Source organism: Lottia gigantea, assembly GCF_000327385.1.
Source record: "Lottia gigantea unplaced genomic scaffold LOTGIsca_3, whole genome shotgun sequence".
Classification (NCBI taxonomy): Eukaryota; Metazoa; Mollusca; class Gastropoda; family Lottiidae; genus Lottia; species Lottia gigantea.
The window spans coordinates 2045191-2072808 of record NW_008708986.1 but is presented as its reverse complement, the minus strand read 5'-3'; the positions used below and the strand labels follow the sequence as shown (position 1 = coordinate 2072808).

Genomic DNA, 27618 nt, shown 5'->3' with positions numbered 1-27618 from the left:
GGAAATGGTCATAGGCTATCATTAAGTCATTGCAAAATTTCTACACATCACTGAATGTTTTCATTTATTGTAAAAGAGTAAGTTATTTGATAAAAGTAATGCAGATAAGCTTATGGTAAATATAATTGAAGGACATAAAAGCAAAAAGGGCATAAAATTTATTGCATAGTAAAGTTGAGAAGGGTTAGTAGGGTGTAAAATTCCATGTTATATGATCTGATCAATGTCAACAAACTAGTGAGAATACAAGTTAAATGAAGAGTAAAAGTATTTGACTAGACTATTAGATTAGATGTTTAATCCCTAGTGTGTGATTTATAGTCTGTGTAAAGCAATGGACAATACACTGACCTTTCACTACATTATTTAGATTTTAACAGTTTTACAGATTAGTTAGTATGGTATGGCCCCATGATAATCTGGATTAGCAAAATATTTTAATGAAAAGGACTGTTTTCTTTGACTGAAATTTTTTTTTAAAATAATATATTCCAAATGAAATGATAATTGTAAAATTTTATGTCCTCCCACATAACTACACTTCCACAAATAAGATTTTTGAGGAGCTTGGTTTATTCTTTTACCAACTTGTGGGAGTAACTCACAGATGAAAACTATAGAAGGTGAATGAGGTCCAGTAAAGCCCAGGGAGATAACTTCTTCAACTAACCTTTTGCAAATATATGGACTAAGACTGGTAATTCATTTGCCATCTGTTTCCATGTTCAATCATGAAATTCAACCTTCTATAACTTTTTCCAGAAATCTTGTTGAAAACTTTCAAATATGTCACATGAAACCTGGCCAATACTAAAGTAACTGGACAAAAATTCAATATATGAGTCATGACCATGAAAATCTTGAGCTAGCCAAACTGAGAGTAGACCTCTACATTTTATCAACATCCTCTTGACTGTCTCTGCACACAAAAGGACTATTTTCAAAATTATCCTTCCGCATTAAAATTTCTCATCATCTCACAAAATCACAGACATGAAATTCCAAATCTAGACCAAAAATTACTCAATAATAGGCATGCAAAAAACCAAAAGGAATGGAGAAAGAGAATTTCTAAACATAACACAGACTACATTCGTATTTACATAAAAAGTTTTAGTGGACTGAGTCCGATATCAGCCAGTTAAAGGGATATCTGCCATCTCCAAATTATCTGAAGAATTTTTATGCTGAAACTAAATTCTATTGAGATTGATTTGGTACAAAAATTTGTTTATTTGATTATATGTCGAAGTTACATTTTCTCCACTAACTGTACCAGTTAATAAGTAGTAATCTTTTCCATATAGGCTTCCTTCCTTCATTTTTATGATGCAAAAATTAAGAATTTTGGCACGTTTTTATAGTTTTTACAGGGTTTCTCAATTGATCGGTAGTCTGCCATCTATAATCGATATCAATTTGCTAATTGATACCCAGCCCTAATCACATCTGTTTCATTATTAACATTTTAAAATGCTCATTGATAATTTATAAATTAATTATGATAATGGTAATGTAATAAGTAGTTCATTATTATTTTATATTTTGCCATGTATTAATATTATGATATTTTTTATTGTAAATTGGTATACCAAGTTGTTATCAGTAAAGAAAGAGATCTTAAAGTCAATAAAAAGTAGGTCATGTTTAGTTGATAATAAAATAAAACAATAAATAATACTATAGACAGACACTGTAGGCTATAAATCAAATTTATTTCTTCTTACTCAGGTTATACATTTACTTTCTTATCTTTTAACTTCATTTACACCTTGAAATATAACAATACAGGCTGTTAATAAATTTGCATTGTTTAAAAATATTTGAGAATTAAGAGTTTTTACTTCTTATTTGTCCTATTTGATAAGTGATTTCAGACAATTTGTCACAGTGTGCAGTGAAAACAGTACTTATAGACATATGAGAGATTTTGCATGTACCCTTATCACATCTTTAGTTTTATAAACCAAGATACACTTTAGTGCCATTTTGTAAGAGATGGTAAATGATTAATGGAATTTTGTCCCTTTCAAATATAATATATATATATGTATATTTGACAGTATTATTGATTATTGAGTCATAAATGACGTGAGGAATTTTTTGTGCAGCTGTAGAAAAACTGCAAAACAAGTTCACATTTTGAAGCTGGTGTGTTATTTTTTAAGTTAAAAATTGTGAATGGTATTTTATCTTGTCAAGTTGATTGGTGGAAACTAGACTGAACTAGACTAGTGTAATGATTTACTTCCTGTGTAGTAAGGCTGTGAGATTTGGTGTAATAAAGTAGTTCCAGTGTAGTAATCAGTGTAGTATTTCAGGTTGTAGGTGGAGTTGTAGGAGGAGAATATAATGGTTTTGTTGACATCACTGACAATGTACTCAAAAATACTCAATTATCACTCTCTGTTTAGAAAATTAGTTCTATTTTTTGTATTGATCAATTTGACGTAGTAAAGAGATAAAATGTCATGTGTGAATAAATGATGTAAGATACTTGTTGATTTAGGATTGGGTCCAACATGGGGGTAATTAAGTATATGTCCTTTTTGTTGGATAACGAACAGTCACAGAAAATGTCATCTTGATTGCAGTACAGTGGTTTTATAGTTTTCATTTTATCCATGTTATTACACTCCATGACTTCATTTTTCCAATTAATTAACTCATCTATCTTTGTAATATAGCTCATCTGATCATTTATTGACATTTTACTTTCTCATCTATCTATTCTCATTAAGCTCATCTATTCATCACCAAAAATTTTATAAGCTCATCTATCTATTCTCGTTTAGCTTAACTAACCATATCAACTCATTTATTCATCTTAGACTAGTTCACCTATCCTTTAATTCATCTATTCGTCCTCTGTTCAACTATCTATATTCTGCAAGGTTATTTGACCCTGTCTTAAAAATAATATAGGGATCTGATGGTTATTTAGTGTTCAATGTGAAAAAGGACTTTTCAAGTCATCAGACACCCTCCACTATGAGTTGAATTGAGGAAGAGACTATGACAATAATAATATGTCAACTAGATGAGGTATGTAGACTTGTTGACAATTGTTATACTTGTTATCTGATATCTACTCACTGTCTAGTTATATAATCCTCAATCTTATCTCAAAGTGACAACAACATGTTATACTTTATACAATTGAAATGCATGTTAATTACTTGCCATGTAGAAAAATTGAATTTTAACTTCATTGTATTATAAAGGTCACACAAACCAAAGTGTACTCAACGTGAAATATATATCTAACAAGATCTACACTGTATTTGAAATAAAATAAATTTGTAACCTCCCCACCAAGGAATGCAATGCATTTGATTAATTTGTGTGATAAACTGTTCAACCAATTCTTTTCATATTTATAATAGGAGTTTTAGAACACCTTACTGAATAGTTAAAGTTTTTTTCAGTTCATGAAATTAATTTAGGAATTTGACTTGTAAAAATGATAAAAAATACATGTTATTCTCTGTATTTTTTCATCCAAGAACTTCAATACAATTAAAACACAATCTTTGTATTGAAAAATGAAGGAACAAATCAGTATAAATAAATGAGTTGGAATCATTATTATGATGATGAAGAACAATAGTGGAATTTGATCTGTGCTTGAAGCTGTTTGAAATAGTAAGATCAGCTTGCAAAATTTTAGTTCAAAGAACTTAAGGTAGAGGTAATTGCTGTTGATTCTGCTCTAATGTCATCAAATATTCATGGATTATATCTTTTCTATCAATTATCAACTAGGTTCTGACTTTTACTCAATTATTGTAATGATTTAGTATGGAACAATAGAAAACATGTTTAATTCTTACAAATGATATTTAATCATTACAAATTAATTACTAAATATTGCTTTTCCGGTATTCTTTTCACATGTCCACACTATGTGACCTCCAGGGAATTAGGAATTTGTTATGAAGATCAGGTTTTGACTGGGTATATATGACAAGATTAATAGATTAATAGTTAATAAAAGTGTGGTATGTTTTTTCACTGTCATTGAGGCCATGTATATTTTATTTGAAATCAGATAGCAAAGACATGAATGAATTGTACTGATATTTCAGTTATGAAAGCATAATGCATGGGAACTCATTTAATATAGAAATTCAAATTAGTGATATTTCCATCATCATCTCTTTGGAATCATCATCTTCTTTTTCAGAACTAGAGTCAAAACATATTGTACTCTAAAATTGTTATATAGAATAATTAATTGGTAAAATAAGGTTTTGCACGTTGTTTGAAGTTTAACAGAAACGTTGGTAAAGTGGAATGAAATTATAAAAGCTCGTTCTAGCATTGAAATGTATTGATCTAAAAGAAATATACAGTGTAGCATGGTGTTTTATATCTGATTTGATTGAAATAATGCGTAAAGTCTTCTTAGTTTTACTTAACACAGGAAAACATGAGATATAGAAGAAATATTGAAGTTAGATATGAAGTAGGGTTAATTTGAGTCATCTTATTACTATTATTTTATAGGATTAAGACACAAAAATTGAAATTATATAAGCAAATTGAAGAAACTTGACCTGGTATAATGATGATTCATTGGATGAAACTTCGTTAACTTGATTTTTTTAAAAAATCCCTAAAAAACATAACGAGTTGAGTTAACAGAAATTATTGAGTTTTTTTAAACTGATATTTTAGTAAACATATTTTTATAAAGTAAATTGTAGTATGACATTTTTCCATGGAAATATTCTGGCCTTTATATACATAACAATTTCTTAAAAATTTGCCAGCAATGGTTTGATGATGTTTATTGTCAACTTTGTCAAACTATACTGATAAATCATATTCAGTTATTCAGTATCTTATTACTATATGCCACTCAAAGAAGCATTGCTGCTGTTTATTGATACATTTTGATAAATCAGAACTGGCACTCTATTAACTGTACAAAAAGGTCTTCATTTTAAGTTTACTGCCTTGGGCTTAATTATCTTGTTTGAACTTTACTGGACACAGTATAATTAACACAGATTTACATTCCTTTGACTATTATTGAATTGTTGAAATAAGGAGGTCAACATGGTGTATATCTTGTACTATTTGCCATTTCTTGCTTCTGTCTAAAAACCTCTATTTCTACTTTAATGACACCCTTCCTTTATATATTATTTAACACTATTATCATTTACGTATGATTGAAGCTAATGAGTGTGACACCTGTGTAGTTATACCAGTTTTTCTCAAATGTTCACATTTTTAATTGAGAAATTGTTTAATGAATCAAAATTATTTTCTGTGACCATACATTCATTAAACATAATGAACCTTATCTATTTACTGTATCAATTTTATACTTCAGGACGCCTCCTTCCTCTAGTAGTGACAGTTCTAGTAGTGGTTCAGAATCAGGATCAGACAGTGATTCCAATAATTCTGGTTCAGATTCCGATTCTGATGATGATGAAGATGAAAAAGAAGAAAAAGAGAAAGAAGAGAAAGAAAAAGATGAATCAAAAGAAAAAGAAGAAATCAAGAAAGATTTAGACAAATCTGTTGATTCTACATCATCTACGGTAAATAAAGATTCTTGATACTTTTCTCAAGTGAAGTTAAGAAGTTCTTCAAATATTCATCAGAAATTCTGATGGTATCAGCAACTGCATTGGTCATCCAGATTAGAATGAGTGTCTTTGGGAGCTGTTTTAAAATCTATAAGCACTCGCAGAGATATTTGTGTATGGAGGTGACAGATGTGATAGAGCTCAAGAAATAACCTAAAGATCCTAATATTGCAGAAAGTTATGAGATAGGAAGGGTTTATCCACCTGAAATAACATGGTTTTCTTTTTCTTTTCAGGAAAGTCAACCGAATCAACCAAAATGGAGTCTAGTTCAGTTTATCAATAAACCCAAAACTTCTCCATTATCTAATACCAGTACTGGTAGTAAACCTAGTGGAGGGAGTAAGATAGATGAGGAGAATAGCGCTATGTTAGATGATCTAGTGACTAGTAAATCGTTAAAAGATATTGGACCTTCGTCAACCTTACCATTTGATATTCCAATCAGTAGTGACAGTGATGATGATGTCACTTTGCCAGGATGTGATGCAGATCGTTTACAAAATGGTGAAAATTCAGAAAGTGAAATATGTCATAGGATTAGCTGTTCTCCATCTGCCTTAAGTTCAAGCAGTAGTGATTCTGACACTTGTGATGTTTCAATGTCAAAACCCACAGGAAAACATCCTGTAAAACGCCAACGTCAGTCTAGCTCAATTAAATCAACCAATGACAAAGTGAAAAAAGACGGCAAGTCTTTGAAAAAGAGTCATTCTAGTGTGAACAATTTGAAATCTACGGAGTCCAAACACAAAGAGGAGAGAAAACGAAAATTAACTTCGACCAAACGTAAGAAAATCCTTTCAAGGGAGATTATTGACTCTGATAGTGATATAGACGTTGATGTGGTCTCTGTTACCCCAGACACTAAACATACTGCTCCCATGTCCTCCAATCTTTCCGACCACAATCAAAATGATAAACTCTCCATAACTAAGCAACTGTTCTCATCACCTAAAAACTCTCATGATTCGTCTGACTCAAAACTCAATAATTCTCAATCATCTAGTGGTAAGCCTTCCAAATTGGGTCGCCACAAAGATGATGTTGAACATAAAAAACATTTATATAAGAAAAACCATAAAGACAATGTGAAAAAAATCATACCAGACTGTTATAAATCTAGTGATGAAGATGAAAGTACAGACTGCGCACAGGATGTTGAGGAAATATTTGAATCAACGGAAGATTTCCGTCCTCCAAGTCTCCATTCTCCTCTTCCGTCATATCCTTTCGGACCCTGCAAAAATATGACTTCACCTTCCACGGACAATAAAAGTCTCGCCTTACAAGAACTCAGTATTAAGTCTTTACCATCTCAAAAGTCTACCAAATCACCCATATCTAAACATGATATTAAAAACCAAATTGTTCCCTCGAAAACAGACGAATCAGTTGTTGTGAAAATTAACCTGTCACTAATTAAAAACCTTAAGAAAGAACCTGTGAAAAAATCTGAGCCTGAACCAATTAAAAAATTAACTAAAGATAAAAAAGAACCTAGTGTAAATGTGGATGTGAAATCTAGTGAAAGTTCCTCTGGCAAGGAAAATGTAAAAAAATTGAAAAAAGTGAGTGAATCTGTGGATGATTGTGTTTCTGTTAAAAAGGAAATTGTGACAAATGTCGTGAAGGCTTCGCCTGTGAAAGTGACGAAAAAGGAATCAGATTCTGTGAAACAATCGACTATTGTGAAATTGGAATCAGAAACAGTGAGTAAGAAAAGTAGTAAGTTGAGTGAAAGTATGTTATTGAAAGAAGAGGTGAAAAAAGACAAAGATTCCACCTCGAGTAAGAAAGAGTCTAAAGAACCACGGACTAAAGAAACAAAAGCTAGTAAGAGGAAGAGTGAGAGTAGTTTATCAAATGATAATAGTGCTAAAAAACATAAATCCTCGTCGTCAACTTCTACGTCAAGCAAGACTTCATCATCTAGTTCCAGTCATTCTACATCAAATTCTAAAAAATCTTCATCAAACCCTACAGAGTAAGTCTAGTTTTATTGTTTAATTATCTGTAAATATTTTTGAGATAATTACCTCCATTTGACGGTTTGCTAATTCCTTTTCAATAGAAACTAATAAAAAAAAACAAGGGTAACTTTTAGGATCCCAAGGATCCTTTCTGCTAGCTAATCCTTGGCTAATCTACCCTGGATGGACTGGAATCATAAGGAAAGATGGCTTATTTAATATCACTAAATTACCAAGCAAATGGAGTCATGTTTCCATTGCTCAGATAATGCTATAAATCCATCGAAAAAAACTCAATAAATGATTTTATAAAAGTAAAAGTTCGATGCAAAATACTGACTCCAGCAATTGTAGCAATTTAACTAAAGTAGTTTTTAAATCTGAGACCTTTTTAGTTAGATGTAAAGAAGACCTAATTAGCACAGCAGGTAGACATTTTCTTGTCAAGATTCTGAAGGACAAATGTGTCAATGTAAGATGTGATATTTGACATTTGTGACGTCTAAAACCAATTACAGATCAACAACTTTTACTTTAGAAGATTATAGAGTAGTCATTAGGCCAATGACCTGCTGGTAGCTTGACAATACTGTATAAATAAACTCCTACATAAAGCCTTAAGAATTGGTCAGAAAGGGTCAATGACTTAGATAGTTTACTAGTATTACTAGTAAATTTCTTCACTTTATACATGGACCATTTGTAAAATATCTCACCGTGATGGTTCAACAAAGAATCTCCCTATTCCAAAACAGGCTACACACATTAGACATTTAAGATGAAAAAAAAAAACAGCCTTAAAAATTGAAATATGTACATCTAGTCACTGAAGTTGGAGGGCGACTGGCATGTGTTTGAGATAATTAACATCCCTGATTGTCTGAGGACAATAAATTCATATATAACTAATAGTATCAAATGACAGGGAACTTGCAGGGTTTGATTTCATTATAGAATAAAGAAAATTTCTAATTTTACTCTGTCTTTTTTACAATGGCTTCTATCTTATATTTCCCTGGTAAAATTAGACATATAAGATCTAATTTTTGGAGACATTGTAAAGATGCTAATAGTCCCAGTGTACTTATTTATAGTCAGAGGCTTCATGTATGGAGAAAATATAAACTGAACTTTTTTTTACATTGGATACTGTTTTGGTTGATATGATCAATCCAATTTCAGTCAGCCCTAATTTTCAAGAATATCGCTGTCAAATTGCAAATTGCTTTGAAATACGAAAAAATGGATTTTTAGTTCTTCCTTGTGCACTCTAGTAGGTTACGGATCATTTGTAATATTGTGTAGTGAGCAATAATGGTTATTTTGGAGCATTAAACTGATTTATTTTGATAAATAATTTCAGACTTCTATACTATATCAAACCAGTCTATGGTCATGAAATATTTCTTTTGGCACATTTCATGCAGATTTCTTTGCACTTAGATGCTACTTTCACGACTGATTAATGCAGATTACATCAAATTAAGTAACTGTAATTTTACAATTAAGTTAATGTTGATGTTGTTTTTGTGTAGAAATGGTATAGATATAGATACAGAAGACGAGAAACGACCACACAGTCGTAGTGAACGCAGAAACAGTACGTCCAGTACATCTAGTCGTCATAGTAACAAATCTAATCAATCGAAAAAACCTAAATTAGAATCGAAATCAAGTAAAGAATCCAGTTCTGATAAAACTAAGGTAAGGTATATTTTGCTGAACATCTCTTTGTCTTCTGATTCTGTGAAAATAAGTAGAAGAAAAACTGAAAACCATGTTCATAATCAGATAGTAAGGAATCTTTGTTGGCTGAAAGTGAAAAAATATGAAAAAATTGTTCCCCATTTAACCTTCTTATGTTTACAAAGGATAATGGACCTTTGAACTTTGATTAAGAAAGAAAACAATATTACGATAATAAAATGAATCTGTTTATTTACAGAAGTCAAGTACACCAGTACATCAGAATGGTATAGAATCTAATAATCATCATATACCATTCAGTAAATATAGTGATAGTAGAGTACCATCTTCACCAGCTAAATCTTTATCATCATCTTCTAAACCACAGATTAGATTAGATGAACAGTAAGTTTTATGAACTTGTATTGACAGATAAGTAACATTTCTTATGGAAGCAATGGTTATACAATACAAGCCAAATCTTTTAAGAAGTAGAATGAATCTAATTAGAATTAGATCATAATTTTGTTTCATTCTTAAATTTTTTGGTCGGTCTCTATTGTAATCTAATGAGATTTATACCCAGGTCATGTACTGTTGACGTTGCAAGCTATTTATAGCAGACAATCACTCAAAACTCTCTGACCAATCAGAATTACTTTTACAAGTGGGTATCGGCAGTTTCATATTTCATTTTTATACTGTATATTGTCGTCACGCTTGGCCGTCTGTCCACAATTGCTCGTAAACACAACAGAAGGCACAATTCCTGACTGATTTTGACGAAACTTGGTATAGGTGTTTATCACCCAAGCATGGACCCTATTGAAAATCATAAAAATTGAAAAATATTTATTATGAGTTATTGCCCTTGTTTTTGAAAATGCGTTCAATTTTAAGCTCGTCAACATTCTGAACATTCTGGTAGGCACTATTCTTGACAGATTTTGACAAAATTTGGTAAAAATGTTTATTATCATGATGATGATGATGATGGATGAACCCTATTGAAAATCAAAAAATGTTTTATAGGAGTTATTGCCCTTGTTCTTGAAAATGCTTTCAATTTTTAGCTCCTAATCACTAAAAGGCATGATTCTTGCTGGATTTTGACAAAACTTAGTAGTACTATTCAGCATTGCCCCAAAAAGTTCAAAAGAAGTGTATGACTGAAGGTTGAATAATTCATACTGTATTTATAGTTGATATTTATTCTACATGATGCGCTGTGATTGCTTGAAATGGATGTACAGGACCTTGGTATAATCTTTTTAGATTAGAATGGAGACTGATAAAATTAATAGAATAGAATATTTGTCTAATTTGAATTCAATCGGTGTAGAACTGTCCCATTTCTCTTAAGATCTTGCTATCAAAGTATATTATGAGTTTGACAAGTTTCAATGGTAAGATTTTTTAAGAAACTGGGTTTGGTTTGATAAACTATTGGTATTTCTAACTTTTCTAATATTTTTGTTATTTTTATTTACAGTAGTGTAGATCATTATTTATCTAAAGGTAAAGAATTAAAACATAAAGCTGATCCTTTGGTAAGTATTAATATTGTTTTTTCTGACATTTATTCATTTGACCATAAACCTATTCATTCATTCATGTTCTGTGCATGCAAGTAAGCAAAATGGAAGACAAAACAAAACAACCCTGTATTTATAAAATTCCATGACTGGTTTTCAAATATGTAGAAAGCTGAAGTAACTCAGTCATTCATTCTATTGTATTTGTATTACAGAGAGATAAACACTATTGTATTTGTATTACAGAGAGATAAACAGCCTCTACAATCATACTATACATATACAGAAGCTGTATTAGCCTATATACAGGGTGCTTATTCCATGGAACAGAAGAAAACTGAACCACAAAGAGTGTTTACACTTTATAATGAAACTTTACATTTATTAAAGTAAGTCTGTTGTGTATTTCATTCATTAGAAAAGTGTTTATGAAAAACAAGATAAAATTGGATTTTTTGCTATGAGCTCATATGTAGACCTATTAATTGTTGTTAAACTGTGACTTGTTATTGAGTAGTATGTTTTTTGCTAGAACATTTTGTAATTTCTTTGTTTAAACCAAGAAAATCTTTAAGTGTGGACACATTTTTTGTCAATTTTAGTGTTTATAGAATTTCTTATGACTAATTAATTTGGCTTTGTCCCATTCAAATATTATAAAAACGATTGTGTGTGAAATTTTTCACAATGTGCAACTTTCATTTTTGATCACAAATGCTCCTTAAACTCCTTTAAAAATAAGTAAACCTAAGTGTTCTAAAATACTCTAGATTCTATGACATAGATAAGAAACACAAGTTTTGTATAGTCATCATTTAATCTAAGAATAGAATTCCATTTTTTTAATGAAATATAAATCAGTTTTTCTATTGTTAATTTTTATTTTTAAAGCAGAGATAATTTTGATTTATAATGCTATATTTGATTTACGACCCAATTTAGTCTAGATCTATTTATAGTATCACATGTATGACATGTGACATTCATCTATGATAATATGTTTTGCCATGTGAATTGAAAAATGATATAAATATTGTTCATCAGCTTTTGACTTTCTTAGAGTTTGGTTAATAGAATTTTTGGTTTATAGAAATTGAATTAACTGACATACAATCTGACAGTTGTTACCAGTTCATTTTTTTTATTAAGAAAAAACGGTATGTGTTACTTTTGAAAAGATTGTAATGATCCTGATAACCTACAGGAATGTGCCTCATCTTCAACACACATCTGCAATATAAGGGAAGTAACTCTAAAATGTGTTGTATTATTTATTACAGATGGTTTACCAGTAATATTAAACTAGATTCTGCTGCTCATGATAAAAAATTATCAGGATTAATGTAAGTTTTATATCTTCTTTATCCTTTTGAAGTCTATTGGCTGGCACCTTTGTTATACATAAAATACTACAATGAACATTGGTTGCTTTAACAATTTTATTATCTTATAACCTTATAAAGGCTTGTCCTTTTCACAAATGTCCTAATAATTTGTCTTATTTTGACGTTTGTTTGATTCTATTCCTTTGACTTTTAGAATTTGATTTTATAAAAATGTTATTTTGATATTTGATTGTAATCTTAATTATTTTGTCCTAGAAAACTTCACCAGAATCAGATACATGAAAATTATTCATTCTTTTACAGATATCGTATTCAGTCAATATTGTATTTAAAAATGTATTATTTGAAGAAAAATGAAGGGTTAAAATTTAAGAAAATTATTGAATCACATGAACAGAGTAAGGTAGGCATTGAATATAATTTTTCTATTCTACTGTAGACTGAGTAAACTATGTCAAAACTGTTTTAAAAAGGCAGCTCCTGATCAGTTCACGGATAGAAAGTGACTTAAATTGAAACCTGTCTCTGTATGGTGTTGTAAGTGATCATAAGCTTTTCTTTATATTCTGTAGGTTACTAAAGCACCTCATGCTCCATCTCCTCACCAAGGTTGGAATCGTAGTACTGGTATACCATCACCCATGTCACCAACACCTTCACCTGCTGGTAGTATAGGTTCAGTCGGATCACAGGTTTGTTCTCATACTTTATTGCCATGTCAAAATTTACTAACAAGAAACTATGCCAGTGAGAACTGAAGTATGTATATCAATTACTACAGTTGATGGAATGTATGAGTTTATTTCTAAAAAAAAAAAGAGTTATGGGAAGCTAAAAAATATAAACTACTGATAAATTATGGCTTGAAACAAATTGACATCTTCAAAAGGGAAAGGTATGCAACAGCCTAAAAGTAACACAATTTGTATAGTAGTACTTCATTAGAAAGAGTCTGAATTATACTAAGTGCTTCCTCCCATTTTAAAATGAAGTTTTCAGAAAGTTTTGTTTTTATATTTTAGGGAAGTTGTGAGTTATCTGCTAATAAACCAAATGGTACAGCATCATCTATTGCTGCAACTGCTAACTCAACCCCAATGGCATCACCAGGTTCTGTCAGCATACCACAGAGAATTCATTCCGTAACTCAGCAATATATTACTATCTCGGGTTATCTGGTCAATGCTAGGGAACTTTGGGATAAAGCTGAAATTATTGCCAAAGAATGTCATTGTAAGTAATGATTATTTATTACTTTTTGGAATGTAATGTCAGTCTGAAATTGCTTGCTATTCAATACAGGTTATGTTCTGTTGGAGAGATAAAGGACATGTTTTGTAGCATATTTTTGCAAATTATATCATTTGAATTATATTAAAATTAAGAAGTAAAAAGCATGCTGTAGTGTTTGAATAATATAATTTCAGTATTGTTGTTATTTAAAATGACTTTCATTTTTTTATTTCAGCATTTTTTGATTGTTTGAACAAGCAAGCCAGCCCACTTATATATACACCAAATTCTTCTCCTCAACTTGTTCATTATGTACAGAAAGGTCTACAATGTTTAAAAGACACATGACGGTAGGCCACACTCCTTGAATTGTCTGTAGTTGTCTCTACGCTGATGATGTCAGGTCATGTTTGTGTCTTATGGTTTGTGATAAGGATGTGATGGAAGGATTGCAAGCAATCTGAAGACGATTTGGAGGATGCTAATGTTAGTGAAAGAAACAATTCAGTTAAAGTATTGCATTGGTTTAGATGAAAGTGAAAGTAAGAAATACAGGATATGAAATTGAAAGTAGTGCTTCTATAAATAGTGTCTTTAATTGTCAGTGTCTTACTAAATAAAAACTAAAATGAAAGTTATGTGTATATATATATAAGAGAAATGAACTATCATAATTTATAAACATTGTCAAACAATAAGAATGGATCTGTTAAATAAGAATTGGTTATCTGTTAGAAAATCGCAACTGTGTTCTTGAAATCAGATTTCTTGTATGAAGGACAACTCCAGCTCAAATTGTCCTGAAAGTTAGAATTTCTGAGGATTGTATAACAGATGAATAATTCTGTGAAGTGACATAATGAAAGATACCAGTTATACATGGATGGTAGCAATGGCTGTGGAGTTTGTTAATAAAACATAATCGTGCATAGTAATTTAAACAATATTTATTCTAGTGGCTTTAATACAAAATTGATTCCAAAATAATTATTTATTTTAAAAAAATTGTGTACAGTTGATCTTAAATGATCTGTGGATTTATAAGGTCTGTTAGATTTGACCTTAATTACAACAGCAACCGACCTTGACTTTATAGCTCATGACCTTGACCTTAACCCCATGCTTTTTTTTATTTTAGAGATTATTATGATCTTAGGAATGTCCATTATTTTTTTGTTTTTGTGAGTGTCTGAAACTGTATCAACTTAAATCATCTAGATTTTACTCATCTATTTCCTGTCGGAAACTTAGATAAACTTTCGTGACTCTAACTGGATGATATTCTGTTATCTAACAGCCTTTACCAGATGATAAAGTGTCTTAAAACAAAATATATATATTCAAATTCAAAGTTTAGCCAGAACCATATTGTAAATGAATTTTGAAAAGATTTTGCTCAATAGTATTACAACGTACCAGTACAAGTCAATTTTCTGACATCTTTTTGAAAAGCACCATCTTTTATGGCTTCTGAAAGCGTACCTTTTTTTCAAAAAATATTTAAGGGTGCCTTATTGTTATAAAAAATGATCTATATCTGAATACTCTTTAAAACAGAAATTATTATGATGGACAGGAATATTCTTATCATTTGTTGCCATGGTTACTTGTGTGTCAACAGTAGGAAATATGTACAACACACATTGAAACATATCAGTCTTCCATCATTGTTTCCATGGTTATCTTCCTGCCAAAGTCATAGTGGAGATTATTCAAGTATTACTTGTCAATTAGTACTAAATATTCAAGTCCACCATTTCAGTCTACCTTTTCCAGTCAATTATTTAACTATTTATTTCTTTATTTATTTTATTTAAAATGAAAGTAAATATGTTTTCAGTAAAAACTAATATTATTTATGTCTAACTTATTTTTCAAGCATCTTCAAATGAAATAGTAGTGTTCAATTTGATTTTCAATACTGATTTGAGTTTCTATAGCTCTCTAATTTATGTGTTCGTACATTGAAATAAATTAGCATTCATTTTAGTCCATTACTTAAATCTCTTACAACAGCTTACCTTTTAGCATTGTATAGGTCTAAAACATTGTATCCGTCTGACCATGATTTAATGTGCATATTTTAAAGGTTCTAAAACCATTCAGATATCTAAGATCTTTGACAATTTGTATTTTATTCCCAATCATTAAATGTGATATTTTAATCGCCCGTGTGGTCTGAGAATCATGCATAACTTGTGTAATACCTTGTATGGCAATAGTCACTATGAAAATTCAACTAGACTGCCTTTCACAATATAAGCCTAACTTGATAAGTCTCAGTTAAGTGACTCATAATGGTTAAGTGTCTTAAACACACATATTCATCTCTTTAATTTTTGATCTTTTTTTTAAAACCACAATGAATTATTTCAATATTGACAATATATGTGAAAATGTTGGGTAGCATTTTGAAAACCATTCATAAATGTAACATTTTGAATAAGATTGTATCAATTATGACTTTATGTGCTTTTAAACAATGTTCTTATGTTCTTGATATAAGATTCTTGCCTTTAAGATTGGATTGACTGTGTAAAATCTTAGTAAAAGACTTTTGAAAAGTAAAAGTCTTTGTGAAACACCCATCATTGTCTAAATGGAGTTTTCTACACAACATTGCAATACTTACTAAAATTGCATGTGCAGTTGAGTTCAAGAAAATTTAAGTAGTGTAGAAGTTCACTGTTTCCAGTCTTGCAGTTAAACCTATATAGTGATCTTAAAAGATGTAAAAATTCATTAGCTGAAATGTGATGACAATTTTTTTTTTTTTTTAGCTCATTTTGTATTTCTATTCTTAGTTAGGGATAAGTAATTGACTTTTTTGCAACAAAATCTATTCAGCTCATTTTAATGGTTTCTCTGAGTTTGAACTGCATTTTGTAATGGTGCCATTATAGAAACAGATTAATTAAACTTTATGCTTTTTAGTACAGACATGATAATGTATTTGTTTATTAAGCTAAGTTTTTGTTTAAATTGGGTTGTTATTAATTTTATATTATGGTGCCCCTGAATTAACAATAAGATAATGGTGCCGTAATCATATTAAAGTGCTATATACTCCCGGTATGCAATTTCCATGTTGTACAAATATTCCAGCAATTTCTTTGTTTTATTGAGAATTATAAATTAGGTATTGATCTGTCTTCCTTTCTCTATGTATGAATTTAGGACTTAACTTTACTCTCTGAAACAGTTGGTGCCATGGATTCAAGTTGAATTTTCTGATTCCATAGCCAATGATTTCTTCATTATTTAAAAATGTCAGAAATAAGTCATTTTTTTATAACCTGATTAATTTCCATATATTTTGCAGTATTTCTATTCTTTGAAAGTATTATTTCCCAAAATTTAAATTTGCATTCAAGTATTATAAAGAATTAATTTTTTAATTGCCATTAAGAAATATGAGCATTCTCAAAAAAAGATCTATTTTTCTAGAAAATCTATTCTTTTATGAAATAGAGATTTAAAAATTAGCCGAATTATTACAAGACTTTTTAAGATTTCAAAACCAACACTATTGTATGTGTAATTTTGTGTTAAATGTTTTTATATGGACAGACGGACTTTTACCTAAAATATGTCCAAAACTTAGGGGTAAAAGTTTAGAATTTATTAGTTGATATTGAATAGTTTTGTTTACCCGGAATTAAATGACAAGAATTACATGAGCTAAATGATTATATTTTAAGACTGGACAAATTGTGACTATGTTAAAGACTCATTGCAAGTGACTATATTTATGTATAAATTAAGTGCATTATTCTATGTGTATGTATTCTGCCCTATTCTCCATTTCTGGACTTGTTTTTGTTGACAAGTTGTCTCTGATCTATTATTATTATTATATGAAAACATTGTAAATAGTTATTGTATGTTATCATTGCATTTTATCAAGAATGAAATTAAGCAATTTATCTACTTTGTTTTATTATTGTATTCCTGTTAGGGGGCTACTGTAGTCTATAAAGCAGTGCTTAATTAACCTTAGTCTACAAGAACACCGAACTGACAATGAGATGACTTAGTTTATAAAATTGATGTTTGCTGGATAATTAAGTGCTATAGTGTTATATTCCCATCTAATATTAACAAGAGAAGGAAAATTCTGATACCCTAACTGACATAATCAATTATACCATATCACCCAATTTTTAGGTGAACATGTAGCCGCACTATTTAGTTTAATAGACATATATCTTATAGTGTAATATTCAAAGCACCCTTATGTGAGCAGAATCTATGATTAGTACTTGAACTTGTGGAGGATTTCCCTTCACAAGCGAATGTTTTTAATTCTTTACTACATCTAATAAGACAACAGGTCAAGTTGTGAGGCATCAAAGAACGGAATTTATAAAAGTTGAGTGAAATGGTGCAGTAATAAAGCAATGAAAAATACCCAAAGTAGGGGAAGGTTAGAGAATTTATCATTCATAAACAAAACAAATTTTTCAGAAATCATATTTTCACAAATGTTTATAGTATAAATCATATAATATAGGTGGTAAATCAGAAACTTCTCACTACAAAACTCAGATTTAATTTTCCTTTGAACAATTCACAATGTAGCAACATTCTTAACCCTCAGAGATTGTTCCATGAGACACAAATGTGAGAAAACTTATTAGAGTTTATTATAAAACTTTTTAAGAATCAAGCTTTGTTTTCTCTGCAAATTGTTGACTCAATAACTGCATTATTTCTTTATGTTTGAAATCAGAGTTAGTCTTCTTGGCACTGCCATAATTCTCTTTCACAAATAAAGCAAATTTATTTGGTGTGCGTGGCGTTCCTTCCTTGGATCCTGGAGTTCCCATCAATTCAAATCGTCCATGACAGTGTCCACAAACTTTCTTAGTCGTATCCAGAGACTTTGAATGACGGCCAATTCTGGAAAAAAAGGTAAGTTTTACTCTGTGGTATAGTATTCATTTGAAAGATATGATGGAAAAAAATTGATGTGCTTTGCAGATTGTTTTCCCTGTCTCACTATCAATATGGTGATATCTTTTATACAGTAATTAATTTGCACCGTTTCAATCATCCATTGAAAGTTCTTTTAATTTACAGGCACCACAGAAAAAGAGCAGAAATAGCGATGGTGCAAATAAAAGCTAATAGTGTCCCTGATAAATACTGGGAAGAATAGTTATTGAAACCCTTCAAATATAGCTATATAATAAATAACTTACTGATATCCACACTGTGTACATGTATAAGTATATTTAGTAGATATACTGTAATTATGACATCTACTTATAATTGGTAATTCTGGGTGACTTAAATTTGATTTTCTGGCCCTAAAACAATACACAACAATTATAATGCTATTTGGTCAATCATGAAGCCAGCAAGAAGGTCTAATCTCTGACTACAGTGAGTTCAGAATTGAATATGTTCATATTTTTCAGGTATTATTTCAAAATTTCAAATGCTTGCAATGTCCTCAGGTCCATATGGATATATTTCCACTCTCACTGTATTTGTCACAGTGAACCTTTTGACAAGAAATGCATTCAAATTGACGTAAACTGCAGTGGGTCACATAGTCACATCCCTGAGCGCGTAGGAATACAATAACACGACCTACTTTTCTTACATTTGTTAAAATGATGTCAAAATTTATTTATTATGATTATAATAATAAAAAAGAAAACCAAAAAACAAATAGTTAATTTTTAAGAAATTGCCGTCCTTTACTCTGAAGCGGGTGTTTGGGACAATTTTTCATAGCGTATGACTAAACTAAACGCGCAATATGGCTGCTGTGGAGGCCTTATTTTTGTAATGGCAATCTTTTTGAAATATAATTTATCAATCGGACAGTGGAAATATAAGCACAATTTGGCACCTTGCCCAATGTATTCATATCACCGTAACTGCAGTGGGTCCATCGTTCATTGCTTAAATAACTGTTGTTGATGTTACATTTGAAATGAAAAAATATCCATCTGGACCTAAACCTTTAGGACCTGAAACAAGTGGTTGCCTAGCAAGATACGTCCACTTTCCTCATACATTTTCAGTGTATCAAGGGCAGTCACCTATCTGTGTCATACCAAAAATCTAATTTGTGCAAGATATTGTTGATTTAAACACATAATTTAATAAATTTCTGACATAAACTGTCACCGCCAACAAATTTTGATGAGTTTTTACTGAGTCAAGGGCAATAACTCAAATTCTGTTGATCAAAAAATTCTCAAATTCAATCTTGACTAAGATCTCATCATTATAAATAATCATACCAAATTTCATTTAAATCGCATGAAAACTATACTCTCTATTGTGTTCACAAACAAATTTTGGTGCGTTTTTCATAAATCAAGGGCAATAACTCAAAAACCTTTCATCGAAATATAGCCAACTTCAGACTTGACCAACTTGTCCAAGATCTCATCAATATAAATGATCACACCAAATTTTATTCAAATCAGATGAAAACTATAGTCTCTATCGCGTTCACAAGCCAATTCTGACGCGTTTTGGCTAAGTCAAGGGCAATAACTCAAAAACCGTTCATAGAAAAATAGTGAGTATCGAACTTGTCAAAGATCTCATTAATATAAATGAACACACCAAATTTCATTCGAATCAGATGAAAACTGTAGTCTCTATCGCGTTCACAAGCCAATTGTGGACAGACGTACGGAAGGACATGGGTGAAGAAAATATACGTCCACATTATAATGTGGGTGTATAATAAAACGAATCACCTACCAGTATTTCCAGTAAGGACCATGTCCGTCTGTTCTTTGATTTAACATCCACACAGCAGCATGACATAATTCATGTATTAAGGTATCTCGTACTCTTTCTGAAAAAATAATGTTATTATCACAGAATAGAAAAATAACCAATAAATATATTGCTACGATTCTCTTCTAATCAAAAGACTATCTGCATCAACAAAACTTGGCATTAGGAAACCCTTGATAAGGACTTCGATTCATTATCATAAAATTTCAAATATTCATCTTAATGAAATCAATGGTTAACTACCAAAAGGAATATAAAAACTGAACAAACCTGCATTATCACAGACTTTAGTAGAAAGTTCAATTCTAGCAACATGTTTACCATGGCAACGCTTATAGGCACAATAACCTGCTGTTCTTAATAACCTTTTATTCCATGTGATACTCATATCTTCTGGTAGCTAGATAGACAGAAAAAATAATCAATGAATTCAGCTTTTTTACAGCTGAAATAGAAAAACTCCTTTTTGTGATCCCTAACTATCTAGAGGCTGACAGTAGTGCTTGGTTTGTTGAAAAGGACATAAATGTCTAATTCTGACAGGTAAAGGATGTAGCTATGACACAGGTGAAATATTTTAACTATTTTCCGGATGTGAGATGGAAATTTTCCATGGCCATTATCCGCAATTGTATATGTAAACTTGAGGATAATTCAATACATGGGAAATAACCACACTTTCCTGATAAATGTAGATCTGTTAGCCTCCTGTCAAACATTTCACTTACCTAATTAAAAAAAAACTGAATTTATTATAGCAAAACTAACTGCATTAGTATAAAAATTAGGTTGAGAAATAGCTCATGACAAAATTGATCAGCAGATATTTTTTTTGTAAAACTAGGTACTTACCTTTTTTTCGAAGATTGTTTCATTATAAAGTTTAAATAATCTAGATGTTAATTCTTCATAATTCTTCTTAAATTGTTTAATATATCTAAAAAATATAAAGCTACAATACTCATCAAAATTACCTAAACCGGGTTTACAATCCCTGACCCTTTTGATTTTACAAAGTCTCCCACAAATGTCCAACTACCAGATACTGGGATTGCTCTGTGACCTAGGCCAGTGCTTTCATTAAGATTCTTTATACATACTAGATGGGACTAGAAACTTACTTGATGGACTCAGGATGACGTCTGCTCTCATCTAATTCTGTTGTCAATGATTTTATAAAACTACATTTATTATGTTTATCATGTCCTGTAGGTTTATCAGAAAAACTTACTTTAGGTGTTGTTAAAACTTTAGGTCTTTGTGGAGGTTTAAATAACTCTTAAAAAAAAAATTAATTAATTAGCATATATATCTTAACATTTCTGAGAATTGAGTTTAAAATCCTACTTTTTCTGCAATTTATTCAGCTCATGAAGCATTCAAAATGCTTGAAAACAAATTCAAAATGATCAGCATATAATTCATAGTAGGCTTTTGGAAGATGGTGTTGAAATGGACTTGAATTTCTCAGACTTGTCTTGATAAGGCAAATTGGCTGAAGTCCAATCGCCACAGCATGATCTAAAACCAAAACAAACCTGTACTTGTTGTAGAGTAGGGTCTTGTTGCAGCATGAGATATATGCGGCGTTCTAAATGTAGTGGTATGTGTTGAAGGTGTTTTTAGTTGATCAGTATGAGGAGAAGAGAGTAGAGTGGAGGTAGGTGTCTTCAATCTATGTGGTTTATTGACATCAACTACTGATGGTGAATATCTCTTAGAAACAGGACTGAAAGAAACAAACAAAAAATTAATGTCTGTTATAATAAAACTTTTAATTCCAAAATATACCAAACAAAGAAAATTGAAATTTGCTTGATTGGGTTTCATTGTGCTAGGGATTGAAAGCCAACATCGAGACATACTGGTTCTGCATTTCATTTTTGTTCTTCCCTGAATGCTGCTTTTGTTATAGTAAGTTATATTTTCAATATGAAATCTAGCAGTCTTAAAAATCTCAATCTACACCAACCTGACTATAGTACAGCCTCTATTTTTAGGTGATTGAATTGAGATAAATATTTCTTCTTCCAATTCTGAATCTGATCCATCAGTTATAATTTCATCATCATCCACAATAAAATCACTTAAACTAAAAAATAAAATATTAAAATATAACATGAAACTTCCCATTATTTGCTACTGATTGAACAAATCCAAAACTGTATGCAGGGAGGGAAATATTTTCAGGACAGTAACAATTAAGTCTGAAGTGAAATTCACAAAGAACACAAGTTATTCACTATGTACTAACACACATGCATCACATGACATATTGACAAAATTCAACTTAATGCTTTGTTGTTTGACTGCTGACAAGTTGCCAAAAGTAGGACGTAAAACTCCCATTTCATTCCATTTCTATTTGCCATGGTTCTTTATGAAATGAATTAAGATGTTATGTTCAAAAAGTGTAAAAATATCTAACCTCTTTTCTAATACTTCCGTTACTGGTTTAACTTGTGGTTTGACTGATTCTAAAACTGAAAAATATATAAAGAAAATAAATGTCTTGATACAGGAAGCAGTGAACCTAAAACTTCACCAGAACATTGATAAAATTTAAAAGTTGCACTGATCTTTATTATGTGATACACTATAGGTGTTTTCGTTTAAGCAAATTCTATTGACACAGATCAAAGAGTGTATTAATATAAGAGAAGTGCCTACAATGATTTGCCTACAATACACAATTATTTGAGTGATTTGCCAAAGCGCTTATCCAATTTGACCAAATCATGGCTAGCAGCACTTTGAAGATTGAAAATGGCGGCCAACATTGATAACAAGTAAAAACATTTCAAGATCTATTCGTCCTAAGAGTATATAAATAAAGACAAAAATTCATTTTTACTGTTTGAAATTTTTAACAATAAAGAGAAAGATCTAAAGAAAATTGTATTCCATTAACAAATTAACTTAATTATTGAGAAGTAAACAAGACATGCAACTTGGCCAGCGGTCATTTATTCAAGACGGTTTAATTTTCATCATTCTCTGATAAGTGGCCATCAAAGCGAGTTGATAAGCTTAAATAAAAATTCCTTATGTTACTATGAGCCCATATAAAAAAAACTAAAGTACAGCCCAGTACAGTAATCTTACTTACATTGATCAAAATCATCATCACTAGACTCACTAATTGTCCTTGATGACCTGAAAATTAATTACATATAAACATAAAAATGACACAGAGTACTCTGTTAATTCCGACATAGGAGTATAACAACAGTTATTCGACATTTTGTCTCATATCCCAACAGATCAGATAACAGCACAATCTTTAAACTATCAGTGCCAAAGATGGATTTCATTATGGCAACTCCTTAACCATTAGAAACAGTTACACCCATTTCTAGAGTCAAGTTTATTTAATAGCTCTACAGGTTTTGAGATGTATTTAAATAATAATTTATCAATTTTACTTAGAATGGATATTAAGGAATCTGAAAATTACATTGCATGGTCGTAAAAATTCATTGATGTCAAGTTGCAAATCACTCAAATTTTTCAATAATTAAAAAGATGACTATTCAACTATTTTCTACCTTGTTGATTTGGTCAGCTTGTGTAAGACTTATTAAATGCAATAGGTATATACAAACCTCCAACTAGAAGATGGCTGTTCTTTAATAACTTTATATCTATCTAAATTTAAACCTGTCACACAATCATCAGAATCACTCAAATCTGCTTCAGCCTGTGACTTCGGTGTAAAATATTTACTTTGATTCGCATCAGAAGTAATGGATTTCTTCCCTGGTTTGGGGGTGAAATATTTACTCTTTGTCACTTCTGGTGTCAGCATCTCCTCTTCAGAATCAGATGATGAAAATAAAGCTTTCATTTTTGCCACTTTCCTATCACTGGTTGTGTGTTTGGTTGCTGAAGCCGGTTTAGGTTTGGCTGCTGAACTTGGTTTTGGTTTGGTTGCTGAACCTGGTTTAGGTTTTGAAGTTGAACTTTGTTTAAGTTTGATTACTGAGTTGGTTCTGGGTGATGGACTATAAACTGGTGAATTTTGAGGGGAGGGTATCTTAATATTTGGGGAGGGAGTTGACATGCTCTCTAGAGCAGGTGCTGTTATTGAGCTTTCATGTGTATCAGATGAGATTTTTGTTGGCGAATTCTTAGTTAAAAAATAATCAGTACCTGGAAATGAGTTTGAGGCCATCTCTGATGAAGTTTTAGAAGGTTTTGAAGAAGCAGTAATACTGATATCAGAAAACAAAGCACTTTCATCTTCAGAAAGTAAAGGTGGAGTTCTTTCTTCTTTTGGAGAATCTTGTATAATTTCACTGGAATCCTGTTCATTTTTGAAAGAACTGAAATCATTTTCTGTTACAATATCACCCTCACTGACCAGAGATTTGATACTTTGTTCATCTTCTTTAGAGTCCATAGGGTCGTCATCATATACTTTTTCATTTTCAGAAACATCATCAACAACTCTCAAAGAATCCACAATTGGAATATTTGAAACTCTGAGAATAGATTTTGAATCAGGAATTGTTAATAGTTTCGTTTCCAACTTCTGTGATAATTTCGGCATCATTTCTGAATAGCTTTCAACAGCATTGGACTGACAGATAGATTTTTCTAAAGGTGTCATATTCAGTCGAGATTTGACACTAGATCGAGATAGGGTATCATTAAGGGATGGGCACAGAAAGGATTCATTTCCAGGAGTATAAAGTTTGTGTTTTTTACGTAAAGTTGAGGGTGTGGTTTTGACAGGTGTAAAATCACTCCCTGATTCTGAATCAGAAAAATCAATAGTGTTTTTCATTATTTTACTTTTTAATGATTTTGTTTTAGGTTTGGGTTTCACTTTTGGTTTCCTTCTGGATTTTGATGATGATGGAAGTTGAGGAATAGGTATTTCCTCTGGTGTTACAGAAACCACTTCTGGTATAGAATAGTGGGTATCCATTCTCAGGACAAGCTGTGATTCTTCTATAATGGAAGGGGTTAGACTCGATTGTCCACTCTTTTCTGGTTCTTGACTTTGAGAAGTGAATTTCTGAGCATTTTCAGAATGTTCGGAAATAACTACACTTTCTTCAAATTGTTTGCAAAGGTTTTCATCAGACTGGATAACAGGTTCTGTCTGGATACTCACGTCTTTCACCTCGTACAATGAACCTTCTTCACTTGATATTGATTCATTTGCAGCATGATCATTTTCATTTTTATGCATCAAACTCTTTCCAGTTTGAGTTGCTGTATTTGTGACAGTATAGTAATCATTCTGAGATTCCACTGCAGTGGTGAATAGATCAGAATTTCTTTTCTTTTCTGTCTTATTCTCATGCTTAATTTGTAGATTTTCATACGAGTCATTCTCACCAGTTTCTTCATTGATACTTAAACCAAACACATCGATAGATTGACGACTGTAGATTCTAGTTGATTCTACTAGTGGAACACCAACATCTTCTAGTATTGAGAACATGTCAGCATCATCCTGTCCTGCTATCACTGACATATTGTACAGCTTTTGACACTGGCTTGATTGTCCATTATTCTTCTCTTGAGAATTTTCACTCTGCCTGAGCGCTTCATTTCCAGTTTGAGACTCTTTTGGCATTTCGATCAAATTCAGTCCAGAAGTTTTACTTGAAAGTCCTTGGGTAGACTTGGGATTCTGGTTAATTGCTTTGCTTGATGATTTTGATGACTGTGGTGGTTTTTGACTGTTTTGAGATAAAGGGCTTGTTGGAACTGTATTATAAACTTCCTGTGATGAGTTTTCTTGTGTAAGATCTATACTAGCTGGACTCTTCCTTAGTGGTATTTCTTTATATTCCTTATTTGATTTTAGTGGAATCTCTTTCAATCTAGATTCTTTTGATTGCTCCCTAGAATCAGCTGCAAAAATATATCAAAGACGGTTTTAAACAAATGACATAATGATATACAAACTAAGATGTACAAATAAATGTCAGAGGTATGAAAACTGCTTGTATCTGAACTAGTACAATAATCACAGCCCTTGAATAAGAAATCAACCATTTTATCACTCAGGAATCTTTGGACAATGGATTGATAGATAGGCTTTCAAAGTTGTTACCTTCTTTTTGGTTTAGATTTAAAACTGGTCTATTTTCTTTGTCTTGTTTAGATCTTAATCTTAGTCTACTTTTATTGTGTTTCTTCTTATCTGATAACTAAAAACAAAACAAACAAATCTAATGAAATATTCTTCTTGAGAAATCAAGATATATCTGACAACCTTAAGACTTCTAATCAATTTCCAATGAAAATTGGTGCTAATGATATACTTCATCATGGAAATAAATTGAATGTATTCCAGCACCCATTTTGGTTCTATGATATTGTATTGATGGATCCAATCAAAAATGTACAATTCATTTTTGCAAGGACTGTGTCACCATAATATAACACATGATTAGCTAAATCTAAAATACTTACAGTTTTCATGGCACTATCTAAATCTTTATATTGAAACCATCCTAATTTTTCTCCCATCTTTTGGAACATGGAATCAACATTTGACTGTGGTGTTTGTTTTTCTGCCATTTTGGTAATATGACCTGATCAAAAATACAAATAATATAAACCCAAAATGTTAATCCCACAATTGACAATCTTGTAACACTAGAAATAAAGACTTTTATTGTTGAAAATTTTTCTAATTCATAGCAAACAGAAGTTTGTATACAGATTCTGCTAAATTCATAGGACTAGACGATTTGCCATATTGTGCAGGTCTTAATGCGTCAAGACATCTCGAGACTGGTCGATTTGTTCCTTATTCCAACGGAAATGAGGGATTGCCATAGCATTTGTGTTCCAGTCCAATAGGTCAAAAGGATGAATGCAAAAACATGAAGGTAAATCAATTTCATAGTGACATACAAATATTCCATGACATTAACTGCCTAAACCCCATCAATGTTTTTTATTGACATCCTTTTGAAAATAAGTTTAAGTATTTTTCAGTGTCAATATCATTAGAAAATTGTTAAAAAGAGTTTCGTCTTCGAAACCAAGTATACTTTATCAGATGGTAAGATGGCCAGTTCTACTGACTAAAATAGTGCTTTTGAATTTTAGGTTGACTTGGGTTAAACATCAATAAAATCACGCCATAAAAGCTTAAAATTTTCAAATTTCACTTAAAACACCGCCAGGGGAAACCATATTGATTTTCTATCTTGATTATCCAGATCTCTATCGGTGTATCTTTTGTTAGACAATCAAGACTACAGGGTAAGTGTGCGAGATAGGCGGAAGTCGAGCAATATTTCAAAATATTTCAATAAATACAAAAAAATATATGAAGCATCAAGCTTTTTACAAAATGATGATATATACTTTCGTAAAAGATAAAGGAATTATTCAATAATTTCAATTTTCAGCAAAAGCAGACAGACTTTTCTGCGGCAAATGTATTAAGCCTAGAAGCTTCCGGTTCGGATCCGATGGCAGAGACAATTCCAGG

At 31.1% G+C, this 27618-nt stretch overlaps 2 protein-coding genes across 2 annotated transcripts in view; one reads left to right on the top strand and one right to left on the bottom strand.

The window, feature by feature from the left end:
* Window positions 1–13727, top strand: part of LOTGIDRAFT_228539 (hypothetical protein) — a gene marked incomplete at both ends in the record, with an annotated part of 41312 nt that extends 27585 nt beyond the window's left edge. Inside the window, 11 exons of the mRNA XM_009057142.1 lie at window positions 5345–5558; window positions 5843–7593; window positions 9115–9283; window positions 9525–9670; window positions 10758–10815; window positions 11047–11189; window positions 12081–12143; window positions 12450–12549; window positions 12719–12838; window positions 13169–13379; window positions 13615–13727. Of these exons, the coding sequence (XP_009055390.1) occupies window positions 5345–5558; window positions 5843–7593; window positions 9115–9283; window positions 9525–9670; window positions 10758–10815; window positions 11047–11189; window positions 12081–12143; window positions 12450–12549; window positions 12719–12838; window positions 13169–13379; window positions 13615–13727 (3088 nt within the window). The remainder of the gene's footprint in view (window positions 1–5344; window positions 5559–5842; window positions 7594–9114; window positions 9284–9524; window positions 9671–10757; window positions 10816–11046; window positions 11190–12080; window positions 12144–12449; window positions 12550–12718; window positions 12839–13168; window positions 13380–13614) is intronic.
* A 4310-nt stretch (window positions 13728–18037) lies between these two features.
* On the bottom strand, window positions 18038–21086 carry LOTGIDRAFT_105193 (hypothetical protein; the record flags this gene model as incomplete). The annotated part of the gene is made up of 5 exons (XM_009057141.1): window positions 18038–18281; window positions 18584–18691; window positions 20112–20208; window positions 20421–20550; window positions 21003–21086. Coding segments are annotated over 5 exons (663 nt in total), but the record flags the coding sequence as incomplete, so codon positions are not given.
* Window positions 21087–27618: the final 6532 nt, after the last annotated feature.